This window comes from Aspergillus puulaauensis, chromosome 6 (assembly GCF_016861865.1).
Source record: "Aspergillus puulaauensis MK2 DNA, chromosome 6, nearly complete sequence".
NCBI classification, from domain to species: domain Eukaryota; kingdom Fungi; phylum Ascomycota; class Eurotiomycetes; order Eurotiales; family Aspergillaceae; genus Aspergillus; species Aspergillus puulaauensis.
Window position 1 is genome coordinate 2,098,660 of NC_054862.1, and position 27,828 is coordinate 2,126,487.

At 50.0% G+C, this 27,828-nt stretch overlaps 15 protein-coding genes across 15 annotated transcripts; 6 read left to right on the top strand and 9 right to left on the bottom strand.

Annotated features, from left to right (window-relative positions):
• Positions 1–1,937: 1,937 nt before the first annotated feature.
• APUU_60806S (uncharacterized protein) lies at positions 1,938–2,474 on the top strand (the record flags this gene model as incomplete). The annotated part of the gene is made up of 1 exon (XM_041694086.1): positions 1,938–2,474. One exon carries the CDS (start codon positions 1,938–1,940, stop codon positions 2,472–2,474), a length of 537 nt encoding a protein of 178 aa, XP_041559952.1.
• Positions 2,475–2,511: 37 nt separating this feature from the next.
• Positions 2,512–3,015, top strand: APUU_60807S (uncharacterized protein; the record flags this gene model as incomplete). The annotated part of the gene is made up of 1 exon (XM_041694087.1): positions 2,512–3,015. The coding sequence occupies one exon, from the start codon at positions 2,512–2,514 to the stop codon at positions 3,013–3,015; it is 504 nt and encodes a 167-aa protein (XP_041559953.1).
• A 2,957-nt stretch (positions 3,016–5,972) lies between these two features.
• Positions 5,973–8,146, bottom strand: APUU_60808A (peroxisomal copper amine oxidase; the record flags this gene model as incomplete). The annotated part of the gene is made up of 2 exons (XM_041694088.1): positions 5,973–7,969; positions 8,032–8,146. 2 exons carry the CDS (start codon positions 8,144–8,146, stop codon positions 5,973–5,975), a joined length of 2,112 nt encoding a protein of 703 aa, XP_041559954.1.
• A 934-nt stretch (positions 8,147–9,080) lies between these two features.
• APUU_60809S (uncharacterized protein) lies at positions 9,081–10,701 on the top strand (the record flags this gene model as incomplete). The annotated part of the gene is made up of 3 exons (XM_041694089.1): positions 9,081–9,208; positions 9,268–9,636; positions 9,690–10,701. 3 exons carry the CDS (start codon positions 9,081–9,083, stop codon positions 10,699–10,701), a joined length of 1,509 nt encoding a protein of 502 aa, XP_041559955.1.
• Positions 10,702–11,161: 460 nt separating this feature from the next.
• On the bottom strand, positions 11,162–12,804 carry APUU_60810A (uncharacterized protein; the record flags this gene model as incomplete). Its single annotated transcript, XM_041694091.1, has 2 exons — positions 11,162–12,002; positions 12,050–12,804. The coding sequence occupies 2 exons, from the start codon at positions 12,802–12,804 to the stop codon at positions 11,162–11,164; spliced, it is 1,596 nt and encodes a 531-aa protein (XP_041559956.1).
• A 942-nt stretch (positions 12,805–13,746) lies between these two features.
• APUU_60811S (Zn(II)2Cys6 transcription factor domain-containing protein) lies at positions 13,747–14,380 on the top strand (the record flags this gene model as incomplete). Its single annotated transcript, XM_041694092.1, has 2 exons — positions 13,747–14,095; positions 14,157–14,380. 2 exons carry the CDS (start codon positions 13,747–13,749, stop codon positions 14,378–14,380), a joined length of 573 nt encoding a protein of 190 aa, XP_041559957.1.
• A 544-nt stretch (positions 14,381–14,924) lies between these two features.
• APUU_60812A (uncharacterized protein) lies at positions 14,925–15,407 on the bottom strand (the record flags this gene model as incomplete). Its single annotated transcript, XM_041694093.1, has 1 exon — positions 14,925–15,407. The coding sequence occupies one exon, from the start codon at positions 15,405–15,407 to the stop codon at positions 14,925–14,927; it is 483 nt and encodes a 160-aa protein (XP_041559958.1).
• Positions 15,408–15,983: 576 nt separating this feature from the next.
• APUU_60813A (uncharacterized protein) lies at positions 15,984–16,255 on the bottom strand (the record flags this gene model as incomplete). The annotated part of the gene is made up of 3 exons (XM_041694094.1): positions 15,984–16,019; positions 16,083–16,148; positions 16,199–16,255. The coding sequence occupies 3 exons, from the start codon at positions 16,253–16,255 to the stop codon at positions 15,984–15,986; spliced, it is 159 nt and encodes a 52-aa protein (XP_041559959.1).
• A 362-nt stretch (positions 16,256–16,617) lies between these two features.
• On the bottom strand, positions 16,618–18,679 carry APUU_60814A (Zn(II)2Cys6 transcription factor; the record flags this gene model as incomplete). Its single annotated transcript, XM_041694095.1, has 2 exons — positions 16,618–18,498; positions 18,551–18,679. The coding sequence occupies 2 exons, from the start codon at positions 18,677–18,679 to the stop codon at positions 16,618–16,620; spliced, it is 2,010 nt and encodes a 669-aa protein (XP_041559960.1).
• A 258-nt stretch (positions 18,680–18,937) lies between these two features.
• APUU_60815A (uncharacterized protein) lies at positions 18,938–20,025 on the bottom strand (the record flags this gene model as incomplete). Its single annotated transcript, XM_041694096.1, has 5 exons — positions 18,938–19,218; positions 19,275–19,332; positions 19,386–19,579; positions 19,634–19,712; positions 19,759–20,025. 5 exons carry the CDS (start codon positions 20,023–20,025, stop codon positions 18,938–18,940), a joined length of 879 nt encoding a protein of 292 aa, XP_041559961.1.
• An 832-nt stretch (positions 20,026–20,857) lies between these two features.
• APUU_60816S (uncharacterized protein) lies at positions 20,858–22,148 on the top strand (the record flags this gene model as incomplete). The annotated part of the gene is made up of 3 exons (XM_041694097.1): positions 20,858–20,888; positions 20,942–21,322; positions 21,376–22,148. The coding sequence occupies 3 exons, from the start codon at positions 20,858–20,860 to the stop codon at positions 22,146–22,148; spliced, it is 1,185 nt and encodes a 394-aa protein (XP_041559962.1).
• A 623-nt stretch (positions 22,149–22,771) lies between these two features.
• On the bottom strand, positions 22,772–23,128 carry APUU_60817A (uncharacterized protein; the record flags this gene model as incomplete). Its single annotated transcript, XM_041694098.1, has 1 exon — positions 22,772–23,128. One exon carries the CDS (start codon positions 23,126–23,128, stop codon positions 22,772–22,774), a length of 357 nt encoding a protein of 118 aa, XP_041559963.1.
• Positions 23,129–23,802: 674 nt separating this feature from the next.
• APUU_60818A (uncharacterized protein) lies at positions 23,803–25,161 on the bottom strand (the record flags this gene model as incomplete). The annotated part of the gene is made up of 4 exons (XM_041694099.1): positions 23,803–24,577; positions 24,623–24,746; positions 24,801–24,933; positions 24,994–25,161. The coding sequence occupies 4 exons, from the start codon at positions 25,159–25,161 to the stop codon at positions 23,803–23,805; spliced, it is 1,200 nt and encodes a 399-aa protein (XP_041559964.1).
• Positions 25,162–25,927: 766 nt separating this feature from the next.
• APUU_60819S (uncharacterized protein) lies at positions 25,928–26,778 on the top strand (the record flags this gene model as incomplete). Its single annotated transcript, XM_041694100.1, has 3 exons — positions 25,928–26,325; positions 26,390–26,457; positions 26,522–26,778. 3 exons carry the CDS (start codon positions 25,928–25,930, stop codon positions 26,776–26,778), a joined length of 723 nt encoding a protein of 240 aa, XP_041559965.1.
• A 114-nt stretch (positions 26,779–26,892) lies between these two features.
• On the bottom strand, positions 26,893–27,793 carry APUU_60820A (uncharacterized protein; the record flags this gene model as incomplete). The annotated part of the gene is made up of 2 exons (XM_041694103.1): positions 26,893–27,255; positions 27,314–27,793. The coding sequence occupies 2 exons, from the start codon at positions 27,791–27,793 to the stop codon at positions 26,893–26,895; spliced, it is 843 nt and encodes a 280-aa protein (XP_041559966.1).
• Between the last annotated feature and the right edge of the window lie 35 nt (positions 27,794–27,828).

The following is a 27,828-nucleotide window of genomic DNA, read 5'->3' on the forward strand; positions in this document are numbered from 1 at the left end:
AAAAGACTGTGGCTTGCTGTTTTGGACACTTGTCGGCGATGGACTGGAATCCACCACCTCGCAGTGTTTGACCTCGCATACATCCCCACCAACTTCACCAGTCGGCCGTTGCTCAATTCCGATGGCATCGCGGCTCGATGAAAAGAGGGTTTTTTTCATAGTATACCCGAGGATCTGCATAGAAGGTGGTTTCGCAGTAGTGAGCCTGGTTCTCTAAGAAATAAAGTAATGAAAGAGAATACTTTTTTAAATATCGTACAATGGCGAGCGGCCAATGAGGTTGGGGTCTGCTGGTCAGCAACAGGGATGTGATGGCTTTCTGGATAGGTTCACGCTTTGCCGTTCCTGTTTAAGCACAAATGGCGTGTAAGATGGAAAATGGTGGCAATCTCGCCCAACGCAGCTGTGGTTCGCCACGTACCATTGGGGGCTTGATTTCCGAAGGAATGCATGTGAAGTCCGCGATTATCAGTAAACAGGCTAGGCTTCTCTACAGTGCCCAACAATCTGGGCCTGGATCAGCACTATTCGGTTCTCTTCCGGTGTTCTCTCTATAGACCGGTTGCAACCCGGATATGTGCTAGGTTTAGCAATTGGCACGCCAAATGTTCCGCGCTTGTCCCTTACTAACTGCCACTTTCATATTGGCCAGGCGTTACTCCGCGCTGTTCGTCAACCTTTCTGCAACATAGCGATGGGGCAGAACTTGACCCCATACCTACAGGGGGCCGGGAACATCCCGAACATCAAGCCAAAGCCAAGGTACACGGATCCTGTGGCGATTTCATGGCACCCTAAATCTTAAACGTCGGTCGGTCACAAGGTTGAGAGCCCGGATCTGCTGCCAGTTTCTATCGTTAATTGGCCCGGGTGTCCTAAGTAAACCTGATTATGAATACACAAAACATCCCCATACTTCGCAGGAATAACAATGGGACTTGATCGCGAGATTCCAGGAGGGATTAATCCTGTTGCAGTCGTTCGAGAGCTTAGCATCCCGTGGTGAGCCTTGTTGGCTGTAGCAAGCGGTGGTGCAAACACGCATAGAAACTAGAAACAGAGTCGTGCCAGAAAGTCTTGGGCAGGAAATACCCAGTACTTACCGTTGACTATTTAGATGCTCCACTTGTTACCCGTTTCGATTGAAGAGGAATGACTAGTCCTATCAAGACGCTCGCAAAACCGCCGTCCACAGATGGAAGCGCTCGGCGAGGAAATGGTAAATGTTGTCTTCTCCGCAAGGCCACACATACACACAGCAACGCAGAAATCATCACATAATCCTAGTAAGGATGTCCCTTGGCTGGTTACCATTTCTAGCGCTTACGAGAAGCAGGCATGGCGGACGTCACACTGCCAAGCGAGTTCAACGCCAGGCTCATATTGAGGGTTAAGAAGACTCCACTACAGACCCTGCAGTTGGCTTCGAGGGGCTTGGTACTCATGCTAGCGTTGTAGTCTGTTGCGGGGAATCTTGCGTCAGTATCCCAATTGTATGGGTTTTGGGAACCCTTGACAATCGTAATATCGTCGAATCAACCCTGAATTTGGATCCGAGACCGGGATGCATCCCCGGGTCAGAGTCCTCAGCATCGTCCTTCCCGGAGCTGCACCGAGGTAAAAGTAAGGTAGTGTCAAATTTCCCACCCGTCCTTTGAAACCATGTGGATTACTCTTGGGATCGTACACTGAAAAGGCCCATGTGGTGATCTTAATTCCCCCTGTCCCCTGTGCACCCGGTTGAGCGGGAATGGCGCTGAGACGCTATCATGGACTACCAAAATATAAATATGTTTGTATACCGTCCTCGGCTCTAAGAGCGATAGTATATTGACCATAAACTCTGCGATCTCAGAACTCGTTCTTTGTTTCTTTCTTTCTGTTGTTGCTGTTTCTTTAGTCTCTATACTCAACCGCTTGCCGTCTTCACCTAAAACATGCGTCTATCGAGCACCCTTGTCTTTGGACCTTTGTTGAGCTGTCTTTCAGGCAATGCCCATGCTCATGGCACCGAGCACCGCCACGAGCTCTCTGACGCGTGGCACCTGACAGATACACACATCCATGTCCTTCCTTCGTTTTATGTTGCCGCAGTGACCGAAGCCGGTGGTGATCCCTCCGGATTCCCAACACCCGAGTGGTCCCTGGAAGGCACATTGCGCAGCATGGAAAGTGTCGGGTCTAAGAAGGCCGTCTTGTCACTGTCAAGCCCGGGAGTTCCCGTCGTTGGAACTGGGGACAAGGGTCGGGCCCTCTGTCGCAACGTCAATGACTTCCTGGCCAACATCACGCAGGAAGCTGGAAACCATATAGAATTCTTCGGAGCCCTTCCGGACTGGCGAGATGTCGACGGCACTCTAGCGGAAATCGACTATATCTTCAAGATGCAAAAGGCAGCTGCTGGGGTTGGGATATACACTGCATATGGGGATGCCCGGCGATCCGACCTTTGCTCCGATCTGGGAGAAGCTTAACACGTACAAGGCATTAGTGTTCATGCACCCTGGGCTCATGGATGTGAAGCCCTTGTTTGCGGCTGGGTTCTTGCCCCAGCCTATTATTGACTACCCCCAGCAGACCACTCGTGCGGCCGTTGATCTAGTCCTTCGCGGGGTTCGCTCACGCACGCCGGACGTAGACCTTATTCTAGCTCATGCAGGCGGCACTCTTCCTTACCTATCCGCTCGCGCTTCGGAGAGTCTCATCGTTCCAGAAATCTTGAGTGTGGCAAATGTCACCACTGCTCAGGTCAAGGCTGAGTTCCGCCGCTTCTACTACGACATTGCCCTCAGTACCACCAAGACCCAACTTACGGGGCTGTTGGAAAACACAGATACATCCCATGTGCTCTACGGATCCGATTATCCCTACGCTCCCCCGGTGGCGATTAAAGGTACCAAAGCAAGCTACATCTCCTTTGCAGACGATCACCCGGAACTGGGCCCCGACGTCCTCTCGAGAAACGCCAGAGATCTACTCGTCAAGCATAGGCAATCGCCAGAATTGAGTGATTAGCTTCACCTTAAAGTGACCGAATCTCCTATACAGCTGTTTCGGATGCATTGGGGAAAAGGATACGGCTAGCACATCCTCATATTCTACTTTTGTCCTGTCAAATGTTTAGCTATTCGTGGGGTTGCCACTAGAGGCACTCTTTATCTACAATGCGATGGGTTTCCCGTCTGAGTGTAAACTGAATTATACAGACACTTCTCCAGTAACACCTATTTACCCGCAGGTATACAGAACATGGGCTTAACAGCAAAGTAGTATATATAGCTAATATTGGTGAAACTGGACTTCTGCAGTGACTATACATAAGACGTCGATGTCTCAAAAGGGACTAAACTGGTCAAACTATCAGTCCTTGGATGTCTCCTATGAAACCACTCTTGAAAACGTCTTATATGCTCCCGCACTACCATTCGTCCGGCAGGTGCAGACGAGCATAATATTCCAACGTGAAGCTCCAGCGCCGAAAGAATCCAAATTGGCGTTGCAACCCAAATCTCATCATAGGTTACAAAGAGAGTATAGAGGTATCTGGTTTTAATAGCTCCGCAAGCACAGATTAGCAGGCCGAGAAGAAACATTCCCAGGACCCCGAGGCGCTGCTTTAGAGGGAGATCTAACTGCCACGCCAATGGGATGGGAATCAACATGATCAAGAAATCCAAAATTGTCGAGACAAGGCTCCCGGTAAACAGAATCATTTCACGGTTTGTGCAGTGGTACGGATAATCAGGGTAAAACGTTGGCGGGTTGAAATCGTATGAGGCTTTGACTGGCCTGTGACATTTAGTACAGGGAACGAAGGCATCTTTAGTAGGATCCATATGTCACACGAACCTGCAGCGAAATACTAGTGCAAATATGTATGCTACTGCCAGGCCTGCGGTAACAAACATTGTAACGTAAATGATGGCCTTGTAGAATCGTGTTTTTGTATGGGCAACGAGGCGCCGGTAGAAGGCAAGAAACGATAGCCGAACAAATGTTGATGCTAGGGAGAAAAAAACGAAATCGACAGTACTGAGGATCTTGGCTGGTCTGAAATACTGTGGAGGTAGATTCCATGTATGTCTGTCGAGTAAGTATTTCCATTTGGACAGCAACACAACAATTGTGACCACCGTAGTCGGAATCTGGATCAATGCATTAGAAAGACAGATTCCATGACAGTGAGGTTGGGCTTACCATTGTGAGTATAATCAGGTAATCCTCGACAAAGAACCGTCGTGATATCTTGACTTTGTCATACAAACGCACGGCCAGAGCAACGGCTGCTAAGGCATAGAAAAGAATGACAGTCGTTGGCAGGGCTGGGCCTTTTGTCTCCGGGTTGGCGTAGTTTGGAGCTGGCCACCCAGCTACAACATCGGGCGGGATTTCAATCATGCTTATCTGCGCGCCTGCCGCTTCGAGCACAGTCAAATGAAACTGGCGAGATAACGTCGAGATGAAGAGGACGTTATCTGCAACCTTTGACGGAGGCGTGGCAAGGATTACCCGGTAGCCGGAGAAAGAGGCATGAAAGTCAGGGTACCAACGTGACAGGCTTGGCAGGCTTGCACATTCAGAGGGCCAGTTCTTCGTGACACCCGGATCCATGACACGGATGCCATGGTTGACCCATGGTGACCACGAACTCTCCTGCTGTTGTTGCTGCTGCGTGATTCGCCCACTCCCCGCATCCGACGAGCTGGGGAAACTTTGAAAGGCTGTGGAACCAAACTGTCTGATTAATTCCATGACTGCGGGCCTCCGCTTTTGTCAAACTTTAACCCGGTGCCTTGGACTCTGGTCTAGACGCAGACCGCCACTGTCGGAAGTCTGCGCAGGGACTAGCCTCGCACTCTAGTACTGTCTAAAAGACCGAGATCTATTAATCACATGGTGGTGAGCGGTCGTTGCAGGGCTCTTCAAAAATATCTACCCTCAGCATCAACCCATTTATTTTATGAAAGCCTATCGCTGCGTCGTTATTCCTGCCTCTCACACTAGTTGTCTAGTGCCAATGATAATGGGTAACAACTGTTCTTGTTTCTTGCTTTTAACTGGGTTGGTTGTAAGGCTTAACATCCAAGTCTCGCACCACGGGCAAAAAACTCTCCAATCGCATTTTCAGTTATTTGCGCGACGTCATTTTGATATGTATCCCAAGCCAAAGAATTATTCTAGTTAATACTTCTAATACTGAAAACCATATCTCTACTAGTAGACCTATAGTACACTATATTACTACATACAAGAGATAAGATTAATCCAGCGGGCCATGCAGGTCAATGATCCCATCCCGAAAACTACTCTGTAACAACACTACCGCATCTTACAAGCCTAATTATTTCGAGACTGTTCAAATGGGTACTGGAGATTCCGTTCGCGTTATCACAATTTTCAATTTCTCCGTGGTTTTCTTCTATACTATATTGAAGTTGGCCGTTTTTCGACGCTAGTCACGGTATGGTCGAAATTTCTTACATAGGTACCTATACAGACTTGATTTTCTAGAATCAATGTGACTTGCCCTATTTGGATGAGGCTGCCTTAATAAGGGTAACATAAATCACGCGTCAGCCAGTCGCCCCACTGAATTCAGCTATTCCTAACATAACAACAAGCAATATGTATTCTATCGGCAACTAATTATTTAAATATATAGGATATAATTTGTTCTATAACCTTGGATCCTATAATTGATATACTTTAATAGTGCTTTTTAGTATACTTGAAAATAAAAATATAGAGTCTATAGTAGGGCCGCTGTTGGTACTTAGTACTTAATAACTTGGAATGAGCTCTTTGGCTGATACTAGCGCTTAGAGCAAGATATCTGAAGATAAATGTGAGAATAAAAATTTGAAATCAGCATAAGTTTACTAATACCTATTTACAGTGCACTCCAAGCACAGCCCAAAATTCTTTTATTTGTTCAAAACACCAATCGCCAATGCCAACGCTTGCAGACCAAGTTACAGTCTGGACGGGTTATTTGATGCACAACACGACATCGACGCAGCAGACGGGAACGCGTTCTTTGACATGGTGTCGACACAGACCGCGCTGGGAGGAACCCAAAGACCGGGGTTCTTCTGGTGGAAGTTCGAGGCGCGCAGCATGACGCTGACGGGCTCCGCGGGCATGATAGGAAAGTCCTCTGTTCGGGGGAAATGGGTCAGACCGAACTGGATGTAGCAGACGAGATCGGCGTTCTCGATAGGCTCGTTGCGCTTAGCCCAGTCCAGAATGGTCGAGTTGAAGGGGTGGTCCTCCTCGCCGGTGGACTGGCACACGTAGTCGCCAGCAGGGAAGAGCTCGTAGTCCTTGTAAGGTGTGACCCAGAGCGGCTTGCGAGCGAACGCAGCGCGGTTGTACACAGTACTACCGGGCTTGGCCAGCAGAGGGGGGCAGTTGTTGTTGAGAATCTTGTAGCCCACGGGCTTCTTGGAGACCTCGTTCACGCGGTTCGGGTTGATGATATCCCATGAGCGCTGGGTCTCGTAGCAGTAATCGGCGGCGCCCTCGAGGGATGTGCGGAGGGGGGTTTTCTTGCTGAGGAAAGCGTTGCCATAAGGGTTTTCGGGGGAGCCGACGTTAGCTTCGGCGGAGACGGCGTCACTTTGCACGACGGTGTTGTTGGTGCCGTCAATTTCCGGGTCGACGCGGAGGGAGAAGATGTGCTGGTGGTTGTGGGCAGTGACTTCAGGGGCGACCTGTGTGCCCCAGGGAGCGGCAGTCTCAGTAGGGTGCATGCAGTAGGTGTTGAGCATGCCAGTGAGCTTCATCTCGAGCTTATATGTGCCGTCCAGAGTGAATGTGTGGTAGAAGCCGTACTCGTAGTTGGCGGCGGTGATGATTTGAGAGATGATAAGTTTACGGTCACGAGCAGAGATAACAGTGCCGTCGCGGTAGTCCGTGTGCTTATATAGGAGACCATTGTCCTCCTCGTGAATACAGATGGCGTTCTTGATGACGGCCGCCTCGCCGCTGCCAGTAGACATAACTCCGTCCATGTAGTGGATAGCACCCTTGCAGTCACAACCCAGCTTCAGGGAGTTGGTCATCAGTCCTGTACCGTACTCGCCAACATCAAAGGCGTGTTTCTTGTGGTGAGGCTTCTCGGGGCAGCCGTAGGGTACGACCATCTCAACAACAGAGATACGGTTAAATAGAGTCCGCTCGCGATCCTCGTACATGTCATGGGAGCGCACGTCGGAGATAACGATACCCTCACGGTAGTTGAAGCCAATGTGCATCTTGTAGTTAGCCCACTGCAGCTCGTTGCCGCGCACCTTAAAGGATACACCCTGGGGCTGGGTAATGTCAATAGGCTTGAGGCGGTCGTGGTTATATTTGTCGCTAATGAATTCGGGGAGGTAATTATGCTCCTGCAGAGGAACACCGGTGCGCTCGCCATTGACAAGACGAATATCAACACTCAAAACCTCTTCCTTCTCGGTATCGGCAACAACGCTGAAGTCCAGAGGGTGGGCGTACTGGTTGTCGAAGTCGGAGCTGCGGTAGTAGACAAGACCCTGCTGGAGGCGGCGGTCAAAGCCCCAGCGCTCGTCGATACCAATAGCCCAAGCATCCACGAAGACCTTGGACATATCAGTGATGCCGACCTCGTTGCACGCGCGAATGACACGGGGGTCCCTCAGGCAGATGCGCTCCATAACATCCAGATCCTCCAGAGTTAGAGTCGGCATGGCGTTGTGAATCTCCTTGTAAGACTCGACCTTGTTCTTGCTCAAGTTCACAATGACCTCGGCGACTTGTTCAGTCTCGCGGATTATAACAATAGTAAAAGCCTTACGATCCGGGGCAGGGATATTTCCAGCCTTGAAAGCGGCATATTCGGCCTTGGGGGGCTCACGCAGGGTGATACAGTTGAACTTGACGGTCTTGGGGTTGCAGTAGGCGCGGACAAGCTTGGCCGTCTCGGGAACCTCATGAATAGATAGTTGATCTGCGAAGTGTTAAACTGGAACTTTTTCTTGTCTGCTATAATCCCGCTCACTTATCACATACCAAGAGGGTGCGGAGGACCCTGAGGGGTCATGGCATGGGCAGCAACGCTATCACAGTCTCCCTCCCGGAAAATAGTGTAACCCGGGATGGAAGTGGTATCAGGGGCAGAAGCCATGGTGGAAGATGGTGCAAAAAAACAACTTGAGAAGCTGGGAAACCGTAAACCTCATGGGGGCAGGTGCTTATATAGATCGTGGCACTTTGCAAAGAATCCATAGATAGCCGCATGTACCTGCCCGATTAGGCAGTCCGGCAGTGTTTGGCTGGGTCGCGCGTATGTCGCGACTCTTTCCGACGATGGGCCGTGGATCTGGCTCAGTTTGGGTCGAGTCTGGAGAAGGTCGTGTGCCTTTCTGCTGCATGATGTTCCTTCTCCTGCAGGGCAATATCTTTTGCGTAAACTCGCTTTTTGGCGGAGGGTTGGGCCAATCAGAGTGGTGATCTGTACGCCATGCTGGGTGACAGGAGATTTCACTGATAGGGCAGATTGACCCTAGTGCATGCACTGCAGACCAATTATTACGCTAATTGACTACGTCAAATACAAAATTAAGCTTGATTATAGTCGGGAAACCAGTGCGATGGTTGACACATGAACTGGGAAGTTTAAGCATAGTCAGGTCACTCCGACGAGTTCGCTGCATAAGACATTGCAAAGATCAGACCGCTGAATATTTTTATTATCTTGGACACGTTGAATACTTTGAATCGATAACACAATATGCTCCTCATTCGAAAATCGTCTCAATCGGTCTCCCGTGGCGAGGTTGCTTGGACCTCCCCAATTAAGGCTAGCGTCCCCGTACCCCGACTCGGGATTGCATTTGATCGTGTGGAGATGCCGTGGGGGCCTTGTTCTCCAGACACTGTCACAGCGATGCTCATTGACCTTCTACTTTGGGCATGTCGTGCCGAATCACTTCTCAATGCTATCTATCGGTGATGTAGCTGCCGTGGACTTTAAGGGCCGACTCTGGCTGTGCGTAATCGCCTCTTGTTTCCTCTCAAGCCGAATCTTCTTGTAACACCTACACATTTCTTCTATCGCAATGGCTTCACTATCTGTGCAATGTACTGCCCCCAACGGCCGCGTCTGGTCTCAGCCCACAGGCCTCTTCATCAACAATCAATGGGTCAAGTCGGCTACTGGTGACAAGATCGCTAGTATCAACCCTGCGTACGTAACTGGGTCCTTACTGAACGACTACCATTGTGCTGATATTTTGCTGTTTCAAGCACCGCTACAGAAATTGCCTCTGTCCATGCTGCCTCGGAGAAGGATGTTGATACCGCCGTCAAGGCCGCACGCGCCGCACTCAACAACCCAAGCTGGAGGGATCTGCCTGGTGTTGAGCGCGGTAAGCTGATGAACCGCCTGGCGCAACTCATCGAGGACAACCGCGAGACCCTTGCGACTATCGAGACATGCGACAATGGAAAGCCATATACCGTTTCGCGCGACGATGATATGACCGAGACTGCTGAGACTATCCGCTACTACAGTGGATATGCGGACAAAATCTTTGGACAGGTTATTGGCACTACGCCAGACAAGTTTGCCTACACTGTGCGGGAACCGGTTGGCGTTTGTGGCCAGATTATCCCGTGAGATTTCCCCCCATTACTTTTTCTCTCACTGCTGTAGCTAACAACCTTAGATGGAACTTCCCTCTCTCTATGGCTGCTTGGAAACTTGGCCCTGCCCTTGCGTGTGGTAATACAGTCGTCCTGAAACCCGCTGAACAAACCCCCCTCTCTATCCTTTTCCTTGCCAATCTTATTGTGGAAGCTGGCTTCCCCCCTGGCGTTGTGAATATCGTCAACGGCCATGGTGCCGTGGCTGGTGCAGCCCTTGCCTCGCACATGGATGTTGACAAGATCGCGTTCACTGGTAGCACAGCTACCGCAAGGCAAATCATGAAGATGGCCAGTGTCAATCTCAAGAACATCACTCTTGAAACCGGCGGCAAGAGCCCCCTGGTCGTCTTCAACGACGCCGATCTTGAGCAGGCTGTCGAGTGGGCGCATATCGGTATCATGTACAACCAGGGACAGATTTGCACGGCGACTTCGCGTATCCTCGTTCAGGATAGTATCTACGATAAATTTCTCGCGGCATTCAAAGCCCAGATCAAGAATGTCTCGAAAGTCGGCGACCCCTTCGACGAGTCTACTTTCCAGGGTCCCCAGGTCACGCAGGCCCAGTACGACCGTATCATGTCATATGTTGATATCGGCAAGTCCGAGAAGGCTACGCTTGCGGTCGGCGGTAAGCCGTTCAAGGGTGTCGGTAATGGCAAAGGATTCCTCTTCGAGCCTACCGTCTTCACGGACGTTACCCCCAAGATGCGAATTTACGAGGAGGAGGTTTTCGGTCCTTTCTGCGTGATTGCGCGCTTCAGCACTGAGGAAGAGGCCGTTCAGATGGCCAACGATACTACCTATGGTCTCGGCGGTGCCGTGTTCACCACTAACCTCACCCGCGCCCATCGTGTCGCGAAGCAGATCCAGGCGGGTATGGTCTGGATTAACTCTAGCAATGATAGCGACTGGCGGATTCCGTTTGGGGGTGTCAAGCAGAGTGGTATTGGTCGGGAGCTGGGTGAGGCTGGCCTGGACGCCTATTCCTCCATCAAGGCTGTTCATGTCAATATGAAGTCCAAGCTCTAGGTTGGCTCTTGGTGTGTGTATATAGAAATATTGTTCAATTATTTATTTTTCGGCGTTCAAGGACTCCTTCTATGATATGTAAGACATGTGTTTCATACAATTCCAATTCAAGAATCGTAACGAGTTGCCCACAAGGATGAGATAGTATCAGAGTCTCGAATTTCCTCCAGTCCTGTTAGGAAAAGCCTCGGCGGGGACGGCGGAATCGATTCCTGGCGCATCTTGCACCAGATTCAGTGGTCGCTGGTCGGCAGGAATCGAACCGGACCGGAAGAAGACGTAATTTGAATATGCAATACTTGTTCAGAACCCAATGTATCTATGTCTTGACCATCTATGCACTCCATTTCTATATACAATAATCAAAATCCAACCCACCCTTATCATTCATGGCACCATCGCTGCCCACCTTTTCGCTCATACGCCTACCGGTCCGCTTCACAGACAATTAGCAATCTTTTCACTGTTCAGAAACGGGGCTTTCATTGTTCGCTTGCTCTTGCGCCTGAATGACCATCGCAATGGAAGACTCCTCTGTTTTCAAATACGTGCGGTTCCCCTGAATGAACCAGAAAGCCACCGCAATGACCAGCATCACGCCAAAGACCGCGATGGCATAGTTCATTTCCCCGCCCGGTGGATTGGGGACAGTAGGGAAGAAGAAGAAAATTGACGTGATGACGCAGTAAACCAGGCTGACACAGTACGCTGGAACGCCCATCTTCCCTAGCCGGAACTGACCCCCCGGTGGAAGTTGATCACGGCCGACCCAGAGCACGGTCAGGATGGGCAGACCGTAGGAAATGGTCAGTGCAATGGTACTCACGCTTAGAATAGCGGTCAGGACGGTTTCGGCGAAGAGGAATAGGATGCCGACTAGGGCGATCAGAACGCCTTGGAACCATAAGGCGCGAACGGGGGCCTTCCAGATGGGATCAACATAGCAAAGATATTGACTGCATGGCAGTCCGCCGTCACGGGCAAATCCCCAGGTGAGGCGAGATGCAGTGGTTACGATACTAATGCTCTGACCAAGACCGTTCATGATGAATAGGGAGATGAGCACAGCGGCGCCGTTCAGCCCAACGGTCTCTTGGACTAATGTCATGAACGGCAGACCACTTGGCGCGTTTATGACAGTATTCACCTCCTGAATACAGAAAAGGCACACCATCATCAAGATGAAGCCGCTGATTGCACCGGAGAGCACGGCGAAGTAGATAACTCTGGGGGCGTTCTTTCGAGGGGCTGGGATCTCCTCGACCATGTGAATCACCGCATCGAATGCAGTCAAGCCATAACTGTTTTACTGTTAGTCTTGAAGTAGAATAGAAGACTATTAACATACGCGGCTTGCACCAGTCCCATAAACCACACAACCCCATCCGACCACCCTGTCTGGTTGATCCATTTCGCAAAGACAAACGAGGCTGGCTGGTACGACAGGCCTGGCTTGATGGCCACGGAAATAAGAAGGGCTAGACAGAAGACCAAGAAGAGTCCCAAGAACCACACTCCCACGAAATTGTTGAGCCAGGGGAGGAAGTTATCCCGGCGACAGCCAACGACATTGATCAATGTAAGGACGAACACGCATCCAATATAGACAACAAACTCAAGCCACCCTTGGGATGCGCCAGTCCAGCTCTCATCGAACATCACTTTCATCCCGAGGATAAAGTTGGTCATGAATGCAACTTGGGAGGCAGCAAGAGTCCACCATCCAAAAACATTGATCCAAGCGCAGATATAGGAGACGAAGCGGCCCAGGGGGCTGCTCCATAAGCGGAAGATCCAGTAGGCTTGTCCCAGTGCTGTTGGCATGCTGCTACAGATTTCTCCAAGAGAAACTGCCACGCATGTATTGCAGAATGTCACCAGGGCAAGGCCCCAGAGAATGGAGATTGGACCGCCATTGATGAGGCCATCAGACAAGTCTTGTGCGAAGGTTGACCATGTTCCCAGAACGCAGAATGCTAGGGCTAGCATACTCCATAGGTTGAATTTACGCTCGAGAGTCTGGCCGTGACCAAAGTCCGCCAGATCTTGGGCATCTTGGATTTGTTGCTCGGTGGGCTTCCAGGTCTCGGATTCCACTTCCATCGCGGGGCTGGCTGGAATGCTGTAAATCGGTCGCAGGATATTTAGACGGGGGTCATTTCCGTCAGTGATGGCGAATGTGGTTGGTGTCGAATCCAGCTCAAATATGCGCAGTCTGGATGTTCGAGATCGAGATCACTAGCAGAGGATATAGAATAAAGACAGCCAAGATACTTCAACCCCATGCCCCAACAACCCGGGGTTTTCCCCTTTTCCACTGGTGACCCCACGGGCTTCCCCTCGAAGCTGGCCCTGTCTTCACCGAACATGGCCCACATTGCGCTGCCAGAGCCTGGTTACATCCAGGAGATTAGACGAAGCAGCACGAGAGCTACCCCCACCAACGCCGTACGTGGCCTGGGTCTTCCTCGTGTGGCAGGTAGATGCGGGCGCACGGAGGTGCATTTTCTAGAACAAAACTATCCAGCCCAGCGATCTGCGGTCTTGATGGACCTCGTCAGGAAGGCCGGGACCCCATGGAGAAACCCCGCGAGGCGCAAATGGCTGTTTGCCCCGAATCCTTGACACACCGGCAGAGTCTGGTTCCACCGGCCATCGGCTCGGGAGACCGCCGTTCGTGTTTACCTACCGGATTTAATCTAGACAGAATACGCTGCCGAGACTTGGATGTCAACGGTGGGCCTGCTTGTACCTTCCCGAAGCGGTGGAGGCGAAGTCTCCACTATCTATCACTATGCTAATCACTATGATAGAGGCTCGAAAGCTCAACACGGGAATATAACGTGACGACGAGGGGGCACAAGTCAAGGTGTTGGATGATTGAGGGGGAATTTGGGGCCAAATATAGGCTAATATCGTCCATTGCAGAGCGCGCTAGTTATTTATTCGACATTTAACAAATTGATTCGCCCGTACACTCGCAGAGGCCCAGCTTTATAAACAGCATGTGCTCGCACCGCAATTCTTTGCCTGCGGCTACAAGTGATGGCGTCATCAGATGATAAGAAAAAAGACACTGGCAGTGCCAATCCTCGTCACCGATCGCATAGAGGTTGTTGGACGTGCAAGCGAAAACGCGTTCAGTGCGACGAGGCTCGACCCCGTTGTCAGAAATGTATTATCCGTGGAATCGTATGCGAAGGCTATGAGATTAGACTGCGTTGGGTTGCTGGCATTGCTTCCAGGGGCCGGTACAATGGAGCAGAGAAGCCGGTGAAAGAGTTTATTCCACCCCCTCCGAAACGACGACGGCGTGTTCGCGGCAAGAGAGAGAAAAAAGAGGAAGGCGATCGTCAGGGCCAGCCGGATCTTGTCGCATCTAGCTTCAGCCCTGGTAAGGCGACAGTTTTAAACCCAAGTCGAATGAGTATAGGGTAGGCTGACACTGGTTATAGATCAAAGTCCAAGTCAGTCGGTTAGCCCTCGGGCGACGGTGAATATATTAAATGAGGCGTACGGGCAAGACCCCAAAGACACTATCGGCATTACGAAATATTTCGAGCTACCTGCTTCAGCACAGGAGAGATTTGAACGAGATAATTCGGCTTTATTCGGTGGAAATCAACAGCTGGCCACGGTCCAATACACCGAGCCCGCCTTGTCTGGGGCCCACCAGTAATGGTTGCTCAAGTATCAGTATATTGATTGAAAGGAGGCGTTGGCCAGATCGTTTGCCTTATTATATAGACCAGCCGCCCCGTTCTCTCTTATATTGACAATATAGTATAGAGAAGTAAACCATGTTAATAATTAAAGTAGCCACGGTCATAAATATACTTGGGCGCTTCGGATAACAGAAAGGTCTGCGGCGAAGATATATTTATAATATAGTATACTGAGCTTGAAAGGACGTTCCGGGCACGGTCGTCTTGGAATCGTTGAAAAGGCCTGCGTATTTCCTGCCGTCCTCGACTTCCAACATGTGGTATAGGTTTGAGCCTTATCATAAACATTCAAGTCATCACGATATTGGTCAAATTACGTTTTCCATACCGTAGGCCCAAACCGCACACGAGTAGATCAGTGATGGAGCCTAAGAGAAATCAATTTAAGTATGCGCCCGTCTCGTTGTAACTGTTTAACTAGCCTAATATTACTTCCCTAGGAGCTATTAAGATATGGTAAAAGCTATAGAATACAAATCAACAGACAGTAACGATAGTCTAAAAAAACACGACCATCCCAGCACCAACAGCCTGAAGCCCCAGTAACCCCCAAACAACAGCCCCAGAAAGCCATGCGCGACCAGATGTCGCCCCATTCGTATCCGCCCCCGTCTCTGTCGCTTTGGTAGAAGTATCAGTGGAGCTAGACGCCCCCTTGGATGTCGCAGTGGCAGTAGGATATGCCGTCCCAGATGCAGAGGCACTGGTGTTTCCTGTGCACCAAACATCCTCCCACTTGACACCGGCGTCGTAGAGACAGTCAGTGAGACTCTGGATGGACTGGTCCAGTGCAGGCGCAAAGAGGGCACAGTCATCATGGTAGGTGCGGACGGCCGCGGGGGCGGCGCAGCTAGAGAAGAGGGACTCGTAGTCTTTGTCTTTGTTGTTTGGGGTGCCGCACGCGGCGTCTTTTATTGGGAGCTCGTACATTGCGGCGCCGGTACAGGCGGAGGCGGAAGCCGTTGTGGTGGTGGAGGGCATTGTGGATGCGAAAGTATTCGAGGATTAAATGGTCTTATCTAGTAATTGATTGATTGGTTGAAAATGGTTGGTAGATGAATTTGTTCACGAAGAGATGAATTGTTAACGGAGAGGGCTGAGGGAGATATATACATATAGATACATATAGATATAGAAAGAGATTTATAAAAGGCGGCTCTATGCCGGCTATTTTTAGCTGCTATAGATTAACCCGAGCCAGTACTCAGGTCAAATTTAGTGGGTCATTCTCTCACGAAATCAGGCCAATTAAGATGCTCGTAGAGTTAAGATATTCCGATTTATTCACGTAGAATACCATGATTCATGCATACTGGTTAGAGATGCGCCAGAAATGCGCCGATAAGCACATAATATATACATAGTGCGATATAAGCATGAAGATGTACTAGCATTGGCTCTATATAACGAATGACATGGTCAGGTACGGTTGCCAAGACCAGAACTAGATTTCCAATACATCCTTAGCCTTAACAATTGACAACAATCAACCTTTGCACTCCGCAAGCGGACTAGAGCCCTGAAGATCCCCAGCCTGAATATACGCGGGTCCGACAATCACTTGCACACCCCTTGAGCCTGGTTAGGGGTTTGCTAGATACAATGTCCATTAGCATATGATCATCAACTCAAAAGGGCTGTGTTGACCCAACATACCACACAAAGTCCTGATGTGCAAACACCCAAGCTTCCATCTTTCTTGCAGGGTGCACCAGCGGGAAGCTACAGGTATATTAGCGTAGCTAACAAGACTGGAGACTGGGGAGTTATACCTTGGCTTGAGCAAAAGCGGCTCCGAGGAGGACGGTGGAGATAAAGAAGAATCGCATCTTGAGATGTTGTAGTAGATAGGTATGTACTGAGAATAGTCAGAGGTTCAGTTGATTATCGTCTTGAATATGGGCATTGTAGAGTATTTATATCTTGTTCGGACTGTTCGCTGACCATGCAATGCCAGTATCCCGACTCTGAAAGTTAATGATCTACTGTGAAGAGAATAGCGGTGGATTATGTACCGCTATCCACAGATACTGTACGCCTATGGACGTCTCTTCTATGCCAGCTAAAAAAGGTCGGCATCTATTTCGCTAGGGCCTCAGTCCGTATGGTCTTGAATTATAAATAAAAATGTTCCATGTGGAGATCAAAAATTCCGAATAATAATATGTATCCCAGCTGGTGATTTTCTAAATCACCATAGTGTCACTGTAGAGCCCTTCCTGGCCATGATATCCAACCAATAAACGACACTGCGAGCCGGCGACTCCTGCGTATCATACTGCTTCCAAATATCCTTTACAAACTCAATCGTACTATCTACCCTCCTATGAGGGAGCGTCTGTCGGAGGCCATCGAGCCGTGCGAGAATGACCTGTCTCGCTCGCGATACTTCCAAGGTTGATCCAGGAATGACTATATCCATGCTAGCCACACCATAGCTTCCGTGACATCCATCGGATGCTTCAACCTTAAGCCCCGTCGCGGCAGAAAGATAGAGCATTAGATGAATAGACGTCGCCCCCGACTGACTAGGAACACGTTCTATGATATTGACCAAGCCCAGAGCCATTGCAAGAATATGTTCGTTTCGAGATTGGTGGCTTTGCACGGCCATATCATACATACTACCGCCAGGATAGGCATCTGTCAGCCCGTCGACTGTATTCTGCGGGGTTACCGGCAGATCTTGGAATGCCAAATGGAGCTGCAACAAGGCAGCCTGACGATACGCCTCGGCGGTCTGCAGCAGATGGGCTGTTGGTGTATTCTCGTCTTCCGTCTGGACGGGAAATCCCTGGACTTCGTCCATGAGAATCAGCGATTCGAAGTCCATATCTAACAGGCCTCTTTGTAATTCGTGGGCCAGCGATATGTCGCACAGACTGGCAGTTGCCGTGTTCGCGTTGATGCTTTGGCTTTGGTTTTGGCCTTGGTCTTTGCTGTGGTGATGTGCGTTATGGCATAACGCTAGGACCTGACCGAAAACATCAATAACCTCACTCGAAACTCCCGACCATGAGTTAGGTCTTGTTCCTGTTCCTAGTGGAGCCTGTTCCTGTCCGTACAGAGTTGAGTCTTGGGCAACCGTGTTGTTATTATTGCTATAGTTAGCCAACCCCATCGCCTGTTGAATGTGCGCATAATATCGCTGTCGCTTCTTCGCCAGCTTTGCAGGGACAGATCCACAGCCCCGCGCGGCGAGGAGCATCTCCCAATACGTCAGGGCCTGGCAGAAATACGAATGGATTGGTATGTCTGAGAGCGACATGTCGAGTGTCCATAACGACAGCAATTCGCGAGCCGGCTCCAGCCATGGATTCTCGGAGATTGTCGAGGCGGTGGAATGGATTGAGTTCCCCAGTGTGAATACCGCGTAAATAAGGTCGTACTTGACCTTTGGTGTCTGGGATATGCGGACTAAGCGGATTTCCTCATTGATAGCTGCAACCGCCAAGGAGCTGAGTGAGGATAGAGTCTCGCAAAAGCGCGGCATGGTGACCGAGAGGTAGGCCGCGGACATGGCCTGCATTGTATAGAAGACGGCCTTTGAGGAGGTCCAGGAGCTCCAAGCCAGCTGGCGATTGTAACTCACGGCCGAGTCAAAGGCAGACCACATGGGGCAAATGGACCCAAACCAATGCTCGATCAACATCGTTGGTAGATGGGTAGGGGTGCGTAGTATCCCGGGGCTTGTTGTATCCAAAGCATTGGACGGAGTCAAGTTCGCAGTGGCACTATCCGACGCCGTATTCTCTGCTACCAAAGTATTAATTCCATGTAGGAATACGCTGGAGTCCAAGAAGGGCAGTATGCTGGGATCGGTGTCGACACTCCAGGAGTTGAAGACGTCTTGCGGAATGCAATGAGCTTCATTACTCCTGTCGTCGACCTGCTCTATTGAGGCTATGGAAGTAGGAGGACCATTCAGGTTTTGCTCTGCAGTGCCCAGAGATGGTGATTTCCCAGCCCGCTCATACTTTTTCGACCAGCGCAGTTCCTTTTGGAACCCCGGGCACTGACGGCCGATATTCGCGCAGTTATTGCAGGCCGGGTGGCTCTCGTCGCATTTAATCTGCTTCCATTACCAGGCTGGTCATGCGAAATAGGACAAGGATCGGTCTCACATGTCTCTGCTTGCACCGTGAGCAGCCGCGCCGCGACTTGGGTGCCTTCATGCGAGGTCGCTTGGGGGCGCGCGCTGCGACATTCTCTGGTCGAACGGAAGAATCTTCAAGGTGTCTTGTCAAGTCCATTCTGGAGAGTGGCAGCTCAAGAAGAGAGAGATCAGTTTGGAGAATCACGATGCCCCTCCAGTGGGGCTGCTGTTTTAATACATAAAGTAACCGTCCAATCAGGCTGCATATATTAACGCTCCAACTTGGTTGGTGGAGAAGCACTTATCACAGGACAATGCTGGTTAATGCATCTATACTCAAGTAGGGTCAATCAAACTACTTTATAATAAATCATCAGGCTGCAAATATTGCATTGTGCTATTTACGGTTAACCTATCACTCCCGATGTTCCCCCTTGCTCATGTATTCCTCAAACTGGAGGTCTGGCTGACCCTCCCAATACAGCGTTTCGGCATCACTCGAATTCTCAAACGTATATCTTGCACTCTCCTCCGGGATATACACCTTTTTCAGGCCATTTGCTTCGGCAGCCTCGGCAAGTAGCTGGCACTGACAGGCACGCTCCATGAGGGTCATCAAGAAGCAGGCCTCCGAGACTGTGGATCCTACTGTTAGGAGACCGTGGTTCTGTAGGATCATGCCTTTTCCTTTCGCTCCTAATGAAAACCGAACTATTAGTGCTGTCGAATTGAGCTGTACTTCGATACCTTACCCAGAGCATCTCCGATTTTATTGCCCTCTTCTTCTGTGAGCACAACGCCTCCGAAATCCTGGACAGGTTAAATAAAGTAGTTAAACGCGGGTAGAATAATTAGGAAGATACCTTATAAACAGCCTGCGCATCGCCGTAGAGGTAAGCAGCGTCCTGCGTTAACATTTCCAGTGGTCGACCGAAAGCACTCCATGCCATTCCATGCGGACTATGGGTGTGGCAGGCAGCATCGACATCAGGTCTGGCTTTATGCACCGCACTGTGAATGAAAAACCCGGCAGCATTAGCTGGTAGGCTCATATTGCCTTCCAGAACCTATATTAGATCTTGCCTACAGCGAAATATGAAAGGCAGCTTACCTCCAATTGGGACACCCTCGTAGTTGACCAGGATCATATCGCTCGCCTTTAATATCCCAAAGTGCACAGCCAGTGGGTTCTACAACGAGTTAGCCTCCGTGGAGGATAAATCTGGTGCTCCATACCGTCCAAAATGTGTGAGGGTTCTCGGGATCGCGGACAGAAATGTGCCCGGCCATCCCATCAGTATAGTCCTTTCGTGCAAACACCCTGAATGCAAGTGCCATTTGCTCTAGAATCCATTTCCGCTGAGCAGCGAAAGTCGGATGCCGTGGGATTCCAGGCAGGCTGACACCTTGGGAAATTAATTGTAATGGTGTCTTTTGTTGGCGCGTGTCAGCGACCTCAGTGGCAGGGCCCTTTTGCACGGTCTGTGTCTGTGTTGAAGTCATCTTGTGTGGCATGAGAAAATAAGGACAGTTGTACAACGCTTGGGAGGTGAAAATAGAATATTATACTCAGAAACAGGCCTCGGCTCATCCTCTACAGTAATGGTGTATGGTGGATGATCACTGTGGATCGCTACGGCCCAGCAGCCAATCAACTTACTGTACCTTGCCCCTCCTCATGGATAGCGTATATTTATTCTCTCCTAGGCCTAGCTCAACACCCTTTAGGCAAGTCAATACGAGTGGGTCTTCCAGTAACCACCAAGAGTATAGAGCAAGATCCATGCAAAGTCGAGATATGCATATGCAGCCCGTACCAATTGTACAAATGCAGTTTACCCTCTTGTTCTTACCTCGGGAAAGTGTCAAAATGGCGTTTGGTATGCTCGGGGATAATTCTCATGCATCGACTATTAATACGGCGAGTCGTCCGAAATGGACTTTGTTATGCTCTCAACCAGCTCTAAACATGCATTCATTTCGGAATACCACACTGGCAAATCTTGCTAGGTGTAGATACGGATGTCGGCCATATACTCGGTCAATCTCCACCCTGCATCTGCAATCCGCTGCTCGTAGAAGTGCTAGGGATCAGAAGAATATTGGCAATGTGAGTTGACAGTTCTGTTTTTATACAATGTACGATCTGGCTGACACCCACCGTCAAAGCATTTGGCAGAGAGATATGTGCCATTTGAACGGTGCTCCCGCTACTCGCGACCCTTTTCTTCCTTGAATATTCGCCAGAGCGTGGCCTCAACTGGCCCGCCTCCCTCTAGAGTATCAATCCCCATAAATGGAGAGGCCGTCGAGCTGTCGGCCGTGCTACTCCGCGATGCATGTGCGTGTCCAGCATGCGTACACGAGTTTAGCAGGCAACGACTATTTTCTGTCGCCGACATACCTGCTGATATACAAGCTCGAAAGGTTGAGGTCGACACGCCATCTGACTCTGTGAAGATTACGTGGAACAATGATTTGGCAGGATACGGAGAGGACCATGTCACGACGCTGAAACTCACGTCGCTTCAGGATATGACACAGTCCGGTCGTACTCCTGGCTCGCACAAAGATACATTTCCACCCCATGAACTATGGACCGAAAAAGCCCTGAACCTCCCGGATTACGACTACGACCGCTATATGAAAGATGACAGGTTCCTCTATCAACTCGTCAACCAGCTCCGTACTGATGGGTTGGCTTTTGTCACCAACGTGCCTGGTCTCGAAGAGTCTCTCGCCACTATAGCAACCCGTATTGGGCCGGTGAAGGATACCTTCTACGGCTACACGTGGGATGGTAAGCTCTTAACACCCGGCAGTATTGTAAAGTCTGCTAATATAGACCATCAGTGCGCACCGTCCCGGAAGCAATCAACGCCGCATACACGTCGCACGATTTGGGCTTCCACACGGACTTGCTATACTTCCACCAGCCACCGCACGTCCAGCTTCTCCACTGCATCCAGTCTGCCTCTTCAGGAGGCGCCAGCGTATTTGCCGATGCATACAAGGCAGCGGTTGACCTGTTTTATACGGATATGGAGGCATTCGATACCCTAGCCTCAGTTCCTGTGAACTACCACTACAACCATCCGGACTCGAATGTATACCACACAACGAAACCTGTCATTGACCTATGTCCTCTCCAAATCGGCAGTTCTGTTTATACGCGCTTCCAGGACTTTGCGAACGCAATGGAGCTTTATCGTGGGGGCCAAGGGGACAAGTACTGGAAGACAAAGCTCCTAGTCGACTGCCTGCAAAAGATCAACTGGTGCCCGCCATTCCTGGCTCCATTCTCGAACCACGATCAGCTAGCAATTGAGCTGGAGGCTGGACCTTCTACACAGTCGCAGTCACCGGTTTCAGCATTAAACAACAAGGTTGAGAAATGGCACCAAGCGGCTTGCAAATTCAACGCGCTCTTGCAGCGCCCGGAATATTTATATGAGCGGAAAATGAATCCGGGAGAATGTGTTCTGTTTGATAATACGAGGACTCTTCATTCTCGGCGGGCGTTTGATATGCAGGATGTGGGTAAGCCTCGGTGGTTGAGGGGGACTTATGTAGATAAGGACCCCTATCTCAGTAAACTCCGTGTTTTGCAGAACAGGTTCGGATAGGGAGAATGGCAGGATCTTGTGGAGGAACATGAAATGGTTGGACTGTTCTAGAGTATTGACCCGAGTATTCGTATATTGAAGGCCCAAGACTAGGCTATATAGTGATCACGCACTCATAGGGTTCACAACTCTGAAAGTACACTAAAAAGGCTGATATCATTCGTAGTCCCTGATTCTTCACTGAATAATATTTTCCCTTCATGTACTCGAAGTAGTAATGAAGGTTGATGGTAACAGCAAATATATATTTCAGACGCTGTACAAATATCCCATCAAGAATATCTTAATTATTCTCAGCAGTCTAGTTATTTCACTCCACCTTACTAGCAATGTATTCGAGTAGCGCCTTTCGCTCGCTCTCAATTTCTGCCACTGATGTCTTCTATCTTCTGGAGTTTTCCACTTGAAGAACCATGCGATGTGGGTCCATATCAGACACGCTAAATCTGACCTGCATTGAATGTAATCTACAATTATAAGAAGACGTAATCCGGTAGGCATGACGTGAGATAGAATATATAACTGCCCCTGTGTGATATTCTACCATACAACCCACAACACCAACGATACTCAAACTGACATCAAACTAACATGGCCTCCCTTTCCTTTGCATCGCACACCAGTCACGAAGCTAAGCCCTGCCGCGGGAAAATCTTAGAAAGCTCATTCTCACTCCAGTACATTTCCGGGCGCAATCCAGCAAGTTTCCAAGTCCCCCCAAGTCTCTTGTACCAGTGCTGTATCTTCCCATAGCCGTGGGCCTGGTACGCCACCGTAGCAAAAGTATCGTCGGAGTAGCGCTGGTGCGCAGCGCAGATTTGATGAATGGCTGTAATCTCGTCTTCGGAGATATACTCGTACGAGACACCGCCGAGAAGGTGCTGGGTGTGGATGAGAGGGTCTCCCACGAGGTCTGGGGACTTCATCATGGACATGAACGCGTCGGATCCCATATCCGGGAAGCAGGGCTGGCCGATCATGGTGTAGTCTACCTTGAGTGAGGTCAGCTTATGATACCGTATCTGGACAGTATATTAATGATACCAGGAGGTTGGGGGATAGAATGCTTTGCAGGCGATCCCAGTCCTGCGTCTGATTAGCGCTATACTCGCCGCCGGTATATATGAAATGGAGTCGTTGCCTTTTTGTCAATGCTGTCTGCCCACTCAAATGCAAGGGTTTTGCAAGCGAGGTAATCTGGAGGACGTCAGGAAAGGGGCTAGAAGATGGCTTCGGACGAGTCACCTTGGAAGTTGATGGTTTTCATGTTGTCACACTATAGCGGTCAACGGCGAGTCAGTTCGAAGTATGTACAAGGTCTATCCAAGTCCAAGTGGAGAATCAAGACCAGATGAATGAGAAAAGGTGGAGGACACGTAAAACTAACAAGGATTCCGGATACTACGGGGTGATGTAACCGTACTTCCAACGGTTTGGAAAGGAAAGGAACCGCGTCTAAGCCACTCTGGGGAAGACGCTTCGTATCGTGTTTCCCAGTCGCTGCCTAGCCTCTGAACCCTCTGTTACTGAATGTCTTTATTGGGGTGGAAGAAGCAGTTGCCTTGAGAAAGTGTTGTTGAATGAAGTGGCAATGGTATGGGAATGCATTCATCGGAATAAAGTCAGTCTAATTAGTCAACACTAAAAACCGTAATCAGGACTTCACAGCAACAATAACACCCTCACCACCCCCCGGGCCCTCTGGGGTTTGGTAAAAAGAGATATCCGTCAGTCCCACGGAACTGAGTAACTCGCGCCACTGCAGCTCCGTTCTTTCCAATGCCCCAACCTGGACCATCATCAGCATACTCAGACAAGCTACATTGTAGTCACAGTCTCTATCGGGGATGATATTCTCGTTAATCACCAAACGCGAGTACCCCGGCTCCATGGCTTCAACGATATGGGCTAGGATTTCGCGGGCCTGGGTATCAGACCAGTCATGTAGAATCCAGTGGAGATAGTATACCCTTGCGCCTTTTACTGGCTGGGGTTTGAACATATCGTGCGCCACCAACTCGGTTGCATCGGGGGGATTGGTTATATTCGAGAGAACGTGAGGTAGGTCTTGCAGGACGTGGCGGCCTGCATCAGGGAACTTGCTGTTAAAGGCATTCGTATAATGTCCCTCGCCCCCGCCAACATCCACGAGTAAGATACTCTCTTTATTATTGTTCCTGAATCCATCTAGGATGATACCGTTGACATCAAACCAGTCAACCCAGCAGGGCGTCTTCTGCTGTTTGATAGTCATGAACTGCTGGAAGTCCTCCGCCAATGACTGGTTCTCGCCTAGCCAGTCCCAGTAGCTTAGCCTTGTCTTCATTGCTAACTGGAATGGGGTATCTTCCACAGAGCTTGGGAACTGGTTTCCGTTTCGACGAAAGAACTCGGGACCATACGTCACGCAGGGTTGCCCAATATCGAAGCTGTAATTGTTAAATTTAGTCAATCGGGGTTAAAAGGATCCTCACGTTGCTCTCGTTGTAGCTTCCATTATCGGATCTGCCATGACTGCGGTAAGAGCAGAGGGCTTGTACAGCTGTACTCCCACTTCAAGAACGTAGTTCGCGGCAGAGAGGACTTTCAAGATTTGGCCTGGGCGGAAAACAGTTAGGCCATGATGCATGATACCTGCGGGAGGGAGTATACCGACGACAATCGGACTAGCACTGGCGCCTTCTGCAATCTGCTGGGTGGTGGTTCCCTCGGTTTTGTGGTCTTGGACTGCGGTGAAAATGCCCAGCTGGACGCCCATGCGAAGGGCCATAGGGACGGCGAGGTTCTGCAAGAAAAGGGCAAGTTAGAATTGCCCCTTGAAATCTAGTTGAACGGAGTTGCATACGACTGATACATCCTGGATGGCCCTTTCGATAGGAGAGGACAGTTCCGCTACCAGGTCTTTGGCGGCTTTTAGGGCTTTGGTTCGGGAAGCATCATCAATGGATTCATTTCCCGACTTCACGGTCTCTCTGAGAGACGCAATGTCGCTGTACAAGGATGCATCAGACATTGTAATTCTGAGGCGAAGACAAAAATTAGCAATTGAAGAGAAAGTGCTAGGTTGACATGGGCGGGGTGCAAGAACAAAGAATTTATGGCAGAGACTAAGAGGCTAGACTGTTTCACCAGCAACTACTAGCAGCACTATCACTTATACGCGGTTAATATTCCCTGCAAGTTGGGGGCGGCGCTGCATCGAACGGTCCGGACTCCAGTAGTCTCTTATCACGCTGCTACTACCGGGATTCAGTATGTTGGAATTGAAATTGAAGGAATTAACCCATGTCACCGCTGTTTACTTAACAGTTGCCCACCCCGTGCTGGCGGATGCCGGTGGATCGATATCAGGACACCAAAGATGGACACTTCCTATTGCGGTGATTCACTGATGGGAGTGTCCATTGCCATTGTGCCCATCCAAATAGTGCTCGTGGCTGGCCGGTTCTACACCAGGCGTGTTCAAGGAATTGCCTGCACGGCGGACGACTATTTGATGATTCCAGCCGTGGTAGGCCCCACCCCCCGGCCTGTTGAATACATTGTTTTTTGACAGCTTGCTCTTTGCAGATCGGAAGCCTTGGACAGTCGGTATTGTTCATAGTGTGTATGACGCCTACTGCGACTTAATATTGGGCCGGACTGACAGGACAAGTACTCAAGACTGCAGGACTCGGATACCATTTTAACTACATTCAGCAGACGGCACCCGAGAAGCTCGTCTCCCTCCAAAAGGTTGCATTCCCATATTCCTATCCAGCTGCCAATTACCAGACACCATGTTAACCAGGGCTCAGGGCCTCTTCGCCTGCCAGATTCTGAACTACCCCTTCATTGTGACCCCTGCAAAAATCTCAATCCTCCTCTTCTACAACCGGATCTTCAGCACTTCCAAATTTCGCGTCCTATCATACGCCGTAGCGTCCATCGTGTTAGGCACCGGTGTTGGCGTCCTGCTTTCGGCCATCTTGCAATGTTCGCCGGTGCAGTTCGCCTGGGATAAGAGCATAAAGGGGGGAAGGTGCTTCAATCAGACTGCGTTCTTCCGATACGTCTCGCTTCCGCAAATCTTAACAGATGTGGTTATCTTGGTCATGCCGCTTCCGTTTGTTTGGAAACTGCAAACACGGATGACGCAGAAGGCTGCGCTGACAGGAGTCTTCCTGCTCGGAGGGCTGTAAGCACATCCATCAACTCGTTTAATATAGTCCTAGCTCGCTAATGAATAGTGCCGAACACAGCGGAGCCGTAGCGAGCATCCTCCGCATGACGATCTTCTTCCAAGAGGAAATCCTAGGTGATCCAACTTGTACAGACACCTTCTACATATCTACCTAGTGGCAACTGGGCATGACTAACCACGTCTCCTACAGGGGTCTCCGTCAATCTAGGCATATGGTGTGTCCTGGAATCCGCCAGTATAATAATCGCTGCCTGCCTCCCGCCAGTATGGCCGTTGCTGGTACGGATACTTCCCCAAAGACGCACAAGGAGGAAGCGGGATGCATCCAAGCGGTCAGGGCAATCGGGTGAAGTACCGGGAGATATTCCACTAAAGCGCACGAGCAATGGGTTTTCGCGATTGGGAGAGAACGATGGCAACCAAGGCAAATTGACTGGAAACACATGAAAGCCTGGGCGTGACCATTGGTTTTAGCTTGTCCATCCTTAGCACTGGCATTATAACCTGCGTTCATCACCAACTATTTAGTCAGCCTATGGTTCCTAAAAGTGGCTATACAAGTTACGCTTCCAGACAGTCACTTGAAGCCGTTCCTCCTTCTGCTTTCTGGCGCCATATAGATACGCGATCCAGAACAATGCCATTGGCGTCTATTCCAGTTGCATGTGTGCGAGTCGGCTGCCAGTATGCCACCCTGGCAAGACCGTTGCTATCAGTGTCTCGCCTCGAGTCAGGATTCTCCATGCCTGGGTGACTGAGATACTCTAGGTAAAGCTCAGACGACACCCCCCATGGAGGGCCTAATTCCGAGGAATTTGTGTGTCTCGGATATTCGAGGCAGACTAAGTGGCCATTCAGCGTGAGAAGCCGAGTCTGCCGCAGGGCCCATGTCGAGCGAAGTGACGGATTTAATGCGCAGAAGAACTGTTAAATCTATTAGTACCAGTGTTCCATTCATTTGAGTAAATGGAGGCCCCTTTACCAGGTGATCATATACCAAATCGAAAGCATTTTGTTCAAGACCCAGTTCCTCTAGCCAACCATCCTCGAAGAAATCACCTTCAACGAAAGTAATGCTGCCTCTGCCAATGTCAGGGCTCCTGATGGGATACATGGCTTTTGTTCTGGCCTCCTCTGCGTTGCATGCCTTGATTGCTGAATCGCTACATTCCAATCCATATGCATCGTAGCCGAAGCTGGCCAGAAGAAGAACATCTACTCCTCGACCACATCCAGGGACCAGAGCTTTCCGTCTCTGCCAATTTCCGCTCTGATCCTTGAATACTGGAGCGCCGAGGAGTGACTGTCGCTCGCTTAGAGTCTCCTCAAGTGCCGGGTTGGGGAATCCCTTATCCCAATGGAGGCAGTCCCCTCGATCCCACAGCTTAGCCCATCCTTCCACGTATGTATTGCCCTCATACTGGGCAAGGAAGCGCGGAACGGATTCGCGTGGGTCAACCATGTTGTGGGTTTTATTTTGTGGCTCTCCTATGTGCT